The following is an 11,521-nucleotide window of genomic DNA, read 5'->3' as shown; positions in this document are numbered from 1 at the left end:
TACTCGCTGTACTGTCTCTCAGGTCCCTCTCTACCCTTGATTATTTTTCCCCTCTGGCTTGAATTCACTTTCCTATCCACAGGCCATCTCTGGTGGTAACAGTAAGTCACCAGAAACCTCAGCGCTCCAACACAACAGTGCGTCCTTATCCCCAGAATGCCAAATACAAGACCGGAAATTGACGCTCATAGACCTGGTTTGCATTAGATGGTCACTGACTCAAGCTTGAAAGCTAGAGAGACGGAATGTTCAAATCAGCCGGGTGCCAGTTAAGCAACATCAAGAGACAGCTTGGGGATACAGACAAGAAGAAACGAAAGCACCACGAGTGTCCACTACCATTCTCTTAGCTTCTTTCCAGGAGGCCTGAAGACCACTGTGGGGCTGAGACCACCCAGCCTCTACTGAGTGCTCCTGAACTCATAAAATATTTCACTCATTGCCCTTAGTCTCATCTCCAGCCCATGAGCCAAGTGGTATTACTCAATCCTTTCCAGTGACTTAAGAGAAAAGGGGCTTTGCTAGGTCACCGGGGGGGGGGGGGGGGGGGGGGGGGGGGGGGGGGGGGTCTGTGGAGAGAGTGCACAGAAAGAGAAAGATCACACCCGCCAAGCAACTTCCTTTGCTTGTCAAGTTCCCCACCTCCCCCACTACCACATCCTCCCCTTCACCTTGCCAGCAGCTGTCCTCCACCTTCTCTGTCAGTAGCTCCAGCCTCTTTTCCGTATCTCTGATCTGGCCCGTGCTGCCACATCCACTCCCCGACCTTTGCTCCTGGCCTCAGGCTTATCTGGCGCTGCACCTAGCCCAGGGGCTCACTTTCGCTCACTGCCTGTCCATCCCACGGCCTGACTATGTGCACTGGCAAGTGTTCGCGTTTCGTGGGGCTCTGCCTCATCCCCCTGTCCCTGGTCTGCATCGTGTCCAACGCTCTCCTGATGGTGCCCGGCTGGAAGACCTACTCGATCAAAAGGCTCAGCAAGCAAGTCTTATACATGGGTGGCTTCATCGGCGGCGGCCTGATGGTGAGGACACTGGCCAAGGGAGCACCATTGGTGCTCAGGGTGCCACTCTAAGAGGTGCCAGTTAGGCGGGAGAAGCGGGAAGAACGGAAAGGACAGTTATTCTTGGAAGGGACATTGGTGGCACAGGGAGGGTCTGCTTCCAATTAGCCAGCACTCTGCAGAGGTCCTAGAAGACCCAGGTCCCAAGCTAGACTTTTTTTTTCTGGTTTGATTTATTTGGAGGTGGGGGCCACACTCGATGGTGTTCAGATCTTACTCCTGGCTCTGCAATCAAGAATCTCTCCTGGCAGTGCTCTGGGAACCATATGGGATGTCCCGGTCAGTTGGGATGCCCTCACCGCTGTATTATCGCTCTACCCTTGTAAGCTGAATTCTAAGGACACAAGGAGGAAGGCAGCCTCACTATTTTAACATGCTTCCTTTCTGGGTAGGGAGCATGTCCTACCTGCCCCTCCATGCCTCCCTCCAAGTCACTGGAGCAGATGGTGGGGAAACCTCATTACAAAGGTCAGGCAGGAGGCACAACTGCTGTGTGTTTATCAGAGCAAGATAATAGTGGGTATGGGGTTGGGGTACAGTGACTCTCTGAGAAGCCTGGAAACAGTATCCCAGATCAGTCATTCCACCTACGAGTTCAGTGTCACTTCCCCCTGCCTCCATGTCTCCATGTCTGTTTTCTCTCTCTCTCTCTCTCTCTCTCTCTCTCTCTCTCTCTCTCTCTCTCTCTCTCTCTCTCTCCCCATATTTCTGGGTGCCTGCTTCATGGTGGGCACTGAGGATGAATTCCGGAATTAGGCAGTATGGTAGGAAGGGTGTTTCCCCAGTTTCCTGGAGACTAAGATCTGTCAGGAGTAGAGGGGAGAAGGGGATACGCAGACACCCCAAACTCCCTAAGCCCCCTCCTACAACTTCCTTCTCTTTTAGGATATGTGATTAGGACAAAGGATCTATCCAGCACAGTTTCCCATTTCTCAGGAGCGCTGATGGATGGAATTCCTGGAAGAAGCTCACCTTTGTCATGCCTCTCCACTTTAAAAATTCCTCTTCTTCTCTGGGAGTCTTTTCTCTTACTTCTCCACCCACACGGATTCAGGGCTGCTGAACTCAACTCTATCCCTCTGGCCTCAATTCTTTCTGAAACCACACTTTCCCCCCAGGCCTACATAGTCACCGTATGTCCCATGGTGTCCTTTCTCTGGCCTGAAAGGCACCCACCTCCCTTCATGCCTGTTTCTAGGGAGACACCCAAGGATGCTCTCCCAACCTGCTCTTTCCCACCTGTTATTTTGGCTATCATGAATTGTGCTGCAATGAACATAGGAGTGCAAATGTCTTTTATAAATAGAGTTCGGGGGTCTTAGGGTTAGATACCAAGAAGCAGGATTGCTGGGGCATATGGAAACTCAATTCTTAGTGTTTTGGGAAGTGTCCACATTGTCTTCGAAAAAGACTGTATTGTCAACATTCCCAGCAGCAGTGGATGAGGATCAATTTTTCCCCCACATCCATGCCAACACTGTTTTTTCTTAGTTGTGATATTATGCCACATGTGATATATGATATATGTGATATGTTATTGTTGTTGTTGTTGTTGCTGTTGGGGGGGGGGCATACCTGGCGGTGGTTAGAAGTTCCTGGCTCTGTAGACTCAGGAATCACTCCTAGTGGTCTCGGAAGAATGCCAGGGACCTAAAGCAGTTTGGCTGCATGCAAGACCAACACACTATCTACAATAGTACCTACAGTAGTTATCACCTTCAGGGCACCTCATTGTTTTTTTTTTTTAATTTTTGTTAGTGAGGCACCATGAGGTACAGTTGTAGACTTACAAATTTTGTGCTTGGGTTTCAATTATACAATGATCCCTCCACCAGTGCCCATTTCCCACCACCACGAATCCCGGTATCCCTCCCACCCCCATCCCCCCATGCCCCCCTTCCTCTGTGGCAGGGCATTCCCCTTTGTTCTCTCTCTCTTTTTGGGTGTTTTGGTTTGCAAAAGAGGCATTGAGTGGCAATCATGTTTGGCCTGTAGTCTACTTTCAGCATGCTTCTCCCATCCTGGGAGGATCCTCCCAACACCCTTGATTTGATGCTCCCTTCTCTATCTGAGCTGCCTTTTCTCCTAGCATGTGTGGCTGGCCTCCTCATTGTTATTTTTATTTGCATTTTCCTGATGATAAGTGATGCAGGGCATTTTCTTCACACACCTCGTGACCATCTGTATGTCTTTGTTGAAGAAATTTCTGTTCATCTCTTTCCCCCACTTTTTGGATGGAATTGGTTGGGCTTTTTTTTTTTCTTGTAAAGTTCTACCAGTGATTTATATGTCCTGTATATTAACACTTTGTCAGATGAGTGACAAACATTTTATGGTGAGCAAACATTTTATGCCAGTCTATGAAGTGTCTTTTTATACTGATTATTATTTCTTTAGTGGGTTTTATTAGTTATTGTTTATTTATTGTTTGTTTATTTATTTATTAGTTATTGTTTCTTTATTGGGACTGGAGTGATAGCACAGCAGCTAGGATGTTTGCCTTGCACATGGCCGACCTGGGTTTGATTCCTCCACCCCTCTCATAGAGACTCGCAAGCTACTGAGAGTATCCCGCCTGCACGGCAGAGCCTGGCAAGCTCCCCATGGTGTATTCGATATACCAAAAACAGTAACAACAAGTCTCGCAATGGAGACATTACTGGTGCCCACTCAAACATATCAATGAACAAGGGAAGACAGTGCTACAGACTGTGCTATTGTTTCTTTAGTGGTATAGAAGCTTCTTAATTGTGCCTAGAAAATCAAATACTTGGGGTTTTCTTGAAAGGAGGCTTCTGGGGGCGCATACCTGATGTTACTCAGGGGTTACTCCTGAATCTGCACTCAGAAATAACTCAGGACCATGTGGGATGCCAGGGATTGAACATGAGCTGACCAGGTGCAAGGCAAGCACCCTACCTACTTCTTTAGCTCCAGAACAACAGTTTGGCTGCATGCAAGACCAACACTCTATCTACAATAGCATGTAACCAGCTTAATAAAAGAAATAAAAGATCTATACAAAGAAAACTGTAAATTACTGCTGGCAGAAATAAAAGAAGAAACAAGGAAGTGGAAACATATTTCTTCCTCATAGATTGGAAGGATTTGCTCGATTTGCTCGAGCAAATAAAAGAAATAAATAATAATAAAAGAAATAAAAGATCTATACAAAGAAAACTGTAAATTACTGCTGGCAGAAATAAAAGAAGAAACAAGGAAGTGGAAACATATTTCTTCCTCATAGATTGGAAGGATTTGCTCGATTTGCTCGAGCAAATAAAAGAAATAAATAATAATAAAAGAAATAAAAGATCTATACAAAGAAAACTGTAAATTACTGCTGGCAGAAATAAAAGAAGAAACAAGGAAGTGGAAATATATTTCTTCCTCATAGATTGGAAGGATTAATATTGTCAAAATGGCAAACCTGCCCAAAGTACTTTATAAATACAGTGCAGTCCCTATAAAAATACTCATGACATTTTTAAAGACATACATAAAATGCTCCTGAAATTTATATGGAGTTTGGCTAAACTCCCAGAATCGCCAAAGTAACCCTAGGGAAGATAAGATGAGGCCTCCTTTCCCCAATTTAAAATTATGCCTTGGGAGCCGGAGAAATCGTACTGTGGGTGGGGCGCTTGCCTTGCACACTGTCAGCCTGAGTTTGACTTTCGAGCCCCCATATGGGTCCCCTGAGGACAACTAGCAAGAGTGACTCCTGAGCCATGAGTAAACCCTGAATACAGTTGGGTGTGACTCCAAAACCAATAAATAAAATTATACCTGAAGTTGTAGTAATGAAAATAGTGTCGTACTGGAATAAGTACTAATGGAGTTAAATTGATAGCCCAGAGACAGATTCTCAGATAAATGGTTAACTAATTTTCGATAAAAAGGAGCAAACAGTATGAAACTTGCTTCATACAGTATGAAACAGCACCATTAAAAAATGGTGCTAGGAAAATTATCAGTCAGTGATATGTAAAATAATGAACTCAGATCCCTTTCACCATGCACAAAGGTCAATTCAAAATGTATTAAAGACCTGATATCAGGTTGAAATCCATCAATCATATTGAGGAAAAGCATAGGCAGAACACTTCATGACACTGAATCTAGAGGTATCTTTGGTGATTCACTCCCATTGGCAAAGCAAATGGAAACAGGGATTGCCAATTTGTTGATGGTTGTATGCCAGGCACCTAGAAAAAACCTTACACTTAACAGGCTCTCAGTGAATGAACAAAGCAAGTAAATGGAGCCGAAGCAATAGCACAGCAGGTAGGGTCTTTGCGTTGTACATGGCTGACCTGGGTTTGATCCCCAGCATTCCTGAGCACCACCAGGAGTAACCCCTGAACACTGCTGGTGTGACCCAAAAGCAAAACAAATAAATTAATTAATTAAAATTAAATTAGATGAGCACAATGATTTCAGATAGGTGGGATGGCACAGCAGGTAGGGCATTTACTTTGGCTGACCAGGTTTGATCTCCAGCATCCCACGTGGTCCCCCATTCCTCACCAGGAGTGATTCCTGAGTGCAGAGCCAGGAGTCAGCCCTAAGCTCTGAGAATGTGGCCAGAAAAAAAAAGCCAAATACTTGTATCAAGAGCACATAAAGCAGTGTGGGGGCCATTTTGTAATGCTTTCCAGAATGGTCTGTATGAGCTGATCTCTGAACTGAGACCCAAATGGACAAATGAAGGAGACTGCATTGCAGTCAGGAGAACTGGGAAGGCCAAGCTTATGGCAGAAATGGGTTCACCCATGTGGGGATCAGATAGGCAATTGGTGCAGTTAAGACTTCATGAAATGGGATCGAGATGGACAGAGGCCAGAGCATGTGCACCCTCAAAAACCACAGTAAAGAATTTAACAAAAATCTACTTAAGACTTTTAAAAACTGGGACTGGAGTGATAGCACAGTGGGTAGGGTGTTTGCCTTGCACACAGCCGACCTGGGTTTGATTCCCAGCATCCCATATGGTCCCCTGAGCACTGCCAGGAGTAGTTCCTTAGTGCAGAGCTAGGAGTAGCCCTTGTGCATCACCGGGTGTGACCCAAAACTTAAAAAAAAAAAGAATTTTTAAAAACTTTGAACTTTTTATGTAAGTCATTCAGAGAAATACTCATGCCTTTGAAAACAGTTCTATCTATCACCATGATAGATGCATCGCCTGTGTAACCCAAAAAGCAAAAAAAAAAAAACCCAAAAAATAACAGTAAATGCAGAAAGATCAGTCTGAGTCACTACAGTTGTCCAGAAGAGATAATAATGGCTTCATGGTGATACATATGGAGAAACTATGCACATGCAAATGGTAAATCATTTCCTGTTCTTTTTATTGTTGTTGGGGGCACACCCAGGGGTGCTCAGGTCTTATTCCTATTTCTACAATCAGGGATCTCTCCTGGCAAGGCATGGAGGAACCATACAAGGTTTCAGGGATTGAACCCGGGTTGGCGTCATGCAAGTCAAATGCCCTACCCACTGTACTCTTCTTTGGACCCCTCATTTCCTCTTCATTTATCATTGCCCTTCTCTTTTCATAAAAGAGGAATAGATACCAGAGATTGAGACAGAGAAATTTTGACAACAAACAAACTACTAATTCTAAAGAAAATTAAACTTTTCAGACAGGTAGGTCATCCAAAATTGTAAATCCAAAGAGTGACTCCTAGTTCTAGATGTCTTTGCATATAGGAGCTTCTCAGTAAGTGTCAGAACCAGAGAATCAAGGGGACCAGTGCTGGTCACAGACCGGCCGAGAGACACAAAAGAGAAAGAGTGTCTAGTGGATAATCCTTTCACTCTGTAAGTGTCTATGGGGTTGCTAAAACTCTCAGGAGGATAAAATCTTGGAGGATAAAATGCCACCTTGTGTGGTATGTGCCAGAAAAGACATCAGGGAAGCAAAGATGAAGATAGCTATGGAATTCCAAACATGGGAGAGAGGCAAAGAATCTAGCCTGGCACAACAAAGACAAGGCTGGATATGGTTCCCCAAGCACTGCCAGGATTAAGTCCTGAGTGCAGAGGCAGGAGTAACCCTGAGCATCGTCAGGTGTGACCCAAAAAGCCAAAAATTTTTAAAATAAATAAATAAAACCCAGACGTTCCAGTGCACACATATATCTTCCTGACAGTTAGGTTTGAATCCTGAGGAATTTACAACTTAAGAAGTGACTGTGAGGGGCTGGAGCCATAGCACAGCGGGTAGGGCGTTTGCCTTGCATGCGGCCAACCCAGTTTCCATTTCCAGCATCCATTCCCAGCATCCATTTCCAGCATCCTGAGCACCACCAGGAGGAATTCCTGAGTGCAGAGCCAGGAGTAACTCCTGAGCATTGCCGGGTATGACCCAAAAAAGAAAGAAGAAAAAAAAAAGAAGTGACTGTGAGAGGGAACAGCTGAGGCCTTGGGAAAGGGGTAGCCTCTGTGAAGAAAGCCACAGGGAAAGACAGAGAAAAACCTGCTGCAGAGGGAATTTATAGTTACTGAGCATTTGCTCTGAGCCAGTCTTGACATCAAGTGAACCTCTTTCATTGAATTCAGAGAACAGGTTAGGAAGATAGCTTACAGGGCGAGCATATGCTTTGCATGCAGGAGGGCTGGGTTCAACCCAGGCCCTTCATGGTCCCCTGGGCAGTGTGAGGAGTAACCCTAAATACAGAGGTGGTAGTAGCTACTAACCAAAGCCCAATTTGGCCAAAATAAAAAATCCTAAGGACAGGAGTCAGGGCGATAATACAGTGGGTAGGACATTTGCCTGGCATGCAGCTGACCAGGGTTTGTTCCCCGGCATCCTATATGGTCCCTCCAGCACCTCCGGGAGTAATTCTTGCATGCAGAGCCCTGCAGGAGTAACCTCTGAGATTGCCGGGTGTGGCCCAAACAAAACAAAACAAAAAATCCTGAGAACATCCCCAGGGTAGACCTCAAAGACTCTTGAGAGGTCATATAGACTGGAGACCCAGAGAAATTGACCAATTCGTAGAGTGTGAAGTAAGAACAGGATTGGTATTAAACCTAGGCCTCCTGATTTCTATTCAGTTGGGTACCTACTATACACCAAGATTTATGGGGGTTATACTTATCAGAGGATAACTATAAAAGAAAGAACTTCCAATCATTGGGAAAAGATGATTAAGAGCAGGCTGCTCGCTGTCAGGAGAGATGAAGTCATGAACTTCGCTTATAAATGGGTAGACATGGAGAGTATCATGCTAAGTGAAACGAGTCAGAAAGAGAGGGACAGACATAGAAGGACTGCACTCATTTGTGGAGTATAAAACAACACAACATGAGACTGACACCTAAGGATAGTAGATACACGGGACAGGTGGGTTGCTCCATAGCTGGAAGCCTGCCTCATGAGCAAAAGGGAGAAGGCAGCTTGAATAGACAAGGGATCACTAAGAAAAAGATGGCTGGAGGAATCGGTCGGGATGGGAGATGTGTGCAGAAAGTAGATAAAGGACCAAACATGATAACCTCTCAGGGTCTGTATTGCAAACCATAATGCCCAAAAGTCACTGTCACTGTCACTGTCCTCTTGTTATTCATCGATTTGCTCGAGTGGGCCCAGTAACTTCTCCATTGGAGACTTTGTAGTTACTGTATTTGGCATATCGAATACATCACGAGGAGCTTGCCAGGCTCTGCCGTGCGGGCGAGATACTCTCGGTAGCTTGCCGGGCTCTCCGAGAGGGGCGGAGGAATCAAACTCAGGTTGGCCATGTTGGCTGCGTGCAAGGCAAACGCCCTACCTGCTGTGCTATCACTCCAGCCCAATGCCCAAAAGTAGAGAAAGATTATGGGGAATCATGTCTGCCATGGAGGCAGGGGGAGGGTGGGAAAGGGAGGTATACTGGGGATATTGGTGGTGGGGAATGCACACTGGTGGAGGGATGGGTGTTTGATCATTGTGTAATTGTAACCCAAACATGAAAGCTTGTAACTATCTCGCAGTGATTCAATAAAATTTAAAAAAAGAAGAGGGAGAAGAAGAAGAAGAAGAAGAAGAAGAAGAAGAAGAAGAAGAAGAAGAAGAAGAAGAAGAAGAAGAAGAAGGAGAAGGAGAAGGAGAAGGAGAAGGAGAAGAAGAAGAAGAAGAAGAAGAAGAGGCTGCTAAAATCTCAGGGCTAGGAGGAATAGAGACGTTACTGGCACCCGCTCGAGTAATTCGACGACCAACGGAATGATAGTGATAGTGATAGTGACAGTTATCGGGTCCAGTCTCTCTAGAGGCTTCAATCTGGACAGAGATTAAGTAAGCACATAGGTAATGATAGCTCTAAACTCCAGGAGAAGTGCTGACAGGTTCATCCACAGGGCGGAGGGCATCACAGACACATTCCAGAAGGAGGGAAGCACAGCTCTAAGCAAGGTCTGAGGATCTGGGAGGCTTTGCTAACACATTGTCTCCTGTTCTGTAGACACTGTGTCCAGGAATTGCAGCTGTTCGAGCAGGTGGCAAGGGCTGTTGCGGTGCAGGCTGCTGTGGAAATCGTTGCCGGGTAAGGGTCAAATTGGGCTAAAATTCAGGCTTCCATGTCTGAACTCATTAGGGGATCGAGTTATGTCAGTGGGTGGGACTCTTGTCATGCATGCAGCCAAACTGGATTGGATCTCCTATGCCCATATGGTCCCCCAACTCTGCCAGGAGGGACCTCTGAGTGAAAAGTCAGAAGTAATCCTTGAGCATAGCCAGTGAGGGCCAGAAACAAAACAAAATCACAGCAACCAAAATCTGACTTTTTAAGAACCGAGAATGCTGCTACAGAACTCCTCGCTATACCATCTTCCCTGCTGAGTGGGATCCTGGGCTCCACCTTTCATCTCTCACACACGAATCTTAGATTTCTTTTGCAGTTCATTAGCACACACACAAATCTCAAGACACATTGGAGTAGGCTTGAGCTCCAAGTTCAAGGTTTAACGTAACATATTTGAAGGGTTTTGATTGTTTGTTTTGTTTTTTTCTTTGGGGGCCACATTCAGAGGCTGCTCCCAGCTCCATGCTCAGGGATTCCTCCTGGCAGTGCTAATATTCAAACCTCGGGTTCCTGCACACAAAGTATGCACTCCAGCCCTTTGAGCAGTATTACCTCCTGGAAATGTTTTTTTTTTTTTGGCTTTTTGGGCCACACCCGGCAATGCACAGGGGTTACTCCTGGCTCTGCACTCAGGAATTACACCTTGCGGTGCTCAGAGAACCATATGGGATGCTGGGAATTGAACCCGGATCGGCCACATGCAAGGCAAACACACTATCTGCTGTGCTATCACTCCAGCCTCTGGAAATATATTTTTAACACCACTTGAGGATAGTTCTGTAATATGGAGGTGAAAATCAGTAATCTTCCCGCCAGTGAGGAAGGTGGGAGGCAGTCCTACTCACCTCACCTTCTGTTCTTCCTCCAGATGCTGCGCTCTGTCTTCTCCTCGGCGTTTGGGGTACTTGGAGCCATCTATTGCCTCTCTGTATCGAGTGCAGGCCTCATTAGTGGACCATATTGCAGAATTAATGAACAAGATTGGAAATACCCCTTCGAAGGGGATGCGTAAGGCTTAGCCTGTATTTGCTCCCACCACCCCCATTCTCTCCACCATCTTTCTTAGGTCTAAATGAAAATCAGGGTGTGCTGGCTGCTAGTGTCTTGTGGAGAAAACTAGCCCTTGGGTGCACAGGGCTGGGAGAAGGGGAGGAGGCACTAGCTTCATTTGACTTTCTCTCTCCAACACAGAGGTGCTTACTTATTCAATAATACTCTGTGGAGTACGTGCTTGGAGCCCACTAAAATAGTCTACTGGAATGTGATATTATTCTCACTGCTGGTGGGCGCCTCATGCCTGGAGATTGTGCTGTGTGGGGTACAACTGGCGAACGCAGCCATTGGTGTCATCTGTGGTGACTGCAGAAAGAAAGAGGTGGGTCAGCGTTGTGGGGTGGGAGGGGCAGGTGGAGCTGTGGAGGGCCCTCCTTGTTCCTTGGCTGGGTCCTCATTGCCTCTTTTCTACAGGGCACCGTTCACTGAGGCTTCACTGACTTCCCTGCTGCTCCTGGATACCCTTGCCCCCCTCCCTGGAACAGTGGAATAAAGCACTTGTGCTCTCCTCAGCATCTCAGATTGTGCCCTATGGGACATGGAAGGACTGGCCGAAGGTCTCCAGATATACCTGACACTCTCCTACTTGCAGCTGCTTAATATATTCTTTATATTCTTTCTTTTTCTCTTCTTTATTTTTTTTCTTTTTTGGGTCACACCGTTGATGCACGGGGTTACTCCTGGTTCATGCACTCAGGAATTATTCCTGGCAGAGCTCGGGCAACCATATGGGATTCTAGGAATTGAACCTGGGTCGGCAGCATGCAAGGCAAATGCCCTACTCGCTGTGCTATTGCTCCAGCCCCTCTTCTCTCTCTCTCTCTCTCTCTCTCTCTC

General features: G+C 46.1%; 1 protein-coding gene across 1 annotated transcript; it reads left to right on the top strand.

The window, feature by feature from the left end:
- The first annotated feature begins 824 nt into the window (after positions 1 to 824).
- TM4SF5 (transmembrane 4 L six family member 5) lies at positions 825 to 11,178 on the top strand. Its single transcript, XM_056115147.1, has 5 exons — positions 825 to 1,025; positions 9,512 to 9,592; positions 10,500 to 10,639; positions 10,823 to 11,006; positions 11,099 to 11,178. The coding sequence occupies exons 1-5, from the start codon at positions 855 to 857 to the stop codon at positions 11,111 to 11,113; spliced, it is 591 nt and encodes a 196-aa protein (XP_055971122.1). The 5' UTR covers positions 825 to 854; the 3' UTR covers positions 11,114 to 11,178.
- The last annotated feature ends 343 nt before the right edge of the window (positions 11,179 to 11,521 follow it).

The sequence above is a fragment of the Sorex fumeus genome, unplaced genomic scaffold, assembly GCF_029834395.1.
Source record: "Sorex fumeus unplaced genomic scaffold, SorFum_2.1 ptg000028l, whole genome shotgun sequence".
Classification (NCBI taxonomy): Eukaryota; Metazoa; Chordata; class Mammalia; order Eulipotyphla; family Soricidae; genus Sorex; species Sorex fumeus.
This window is presented reverse-complemented; position numbering and strand designations above follow the sequence as displayed.

What these genes read in the sequence shown, in the direction of transcription:
- TM4SF5 (XM_056115147.1), top strand. Translation starts at nt 855, where the DNA reads ATGTGCACTGGCAAGTGTTCGCGTTTCGTGGGGCTCTGCCTCATCCCC. An exon ending in GCTGTGGAAATCGTTGCCGG is followed by an intron (nt 9,593 to 10,499) that starts GTAAGGGTCAAA and finishes TTCTTCCTCCAG; the next exon opens with ATGCTGCGCTCTGTCTTCTC. An exon ending in TACCCCTTCGAAGGGGATGC is followed by an intron (nt 10,640 to 10,822) that starts GTAAGGCTTAGC and finishes TCTCCAACACAG; the next exon opens with AGGTGCTTACTTATTCAATA.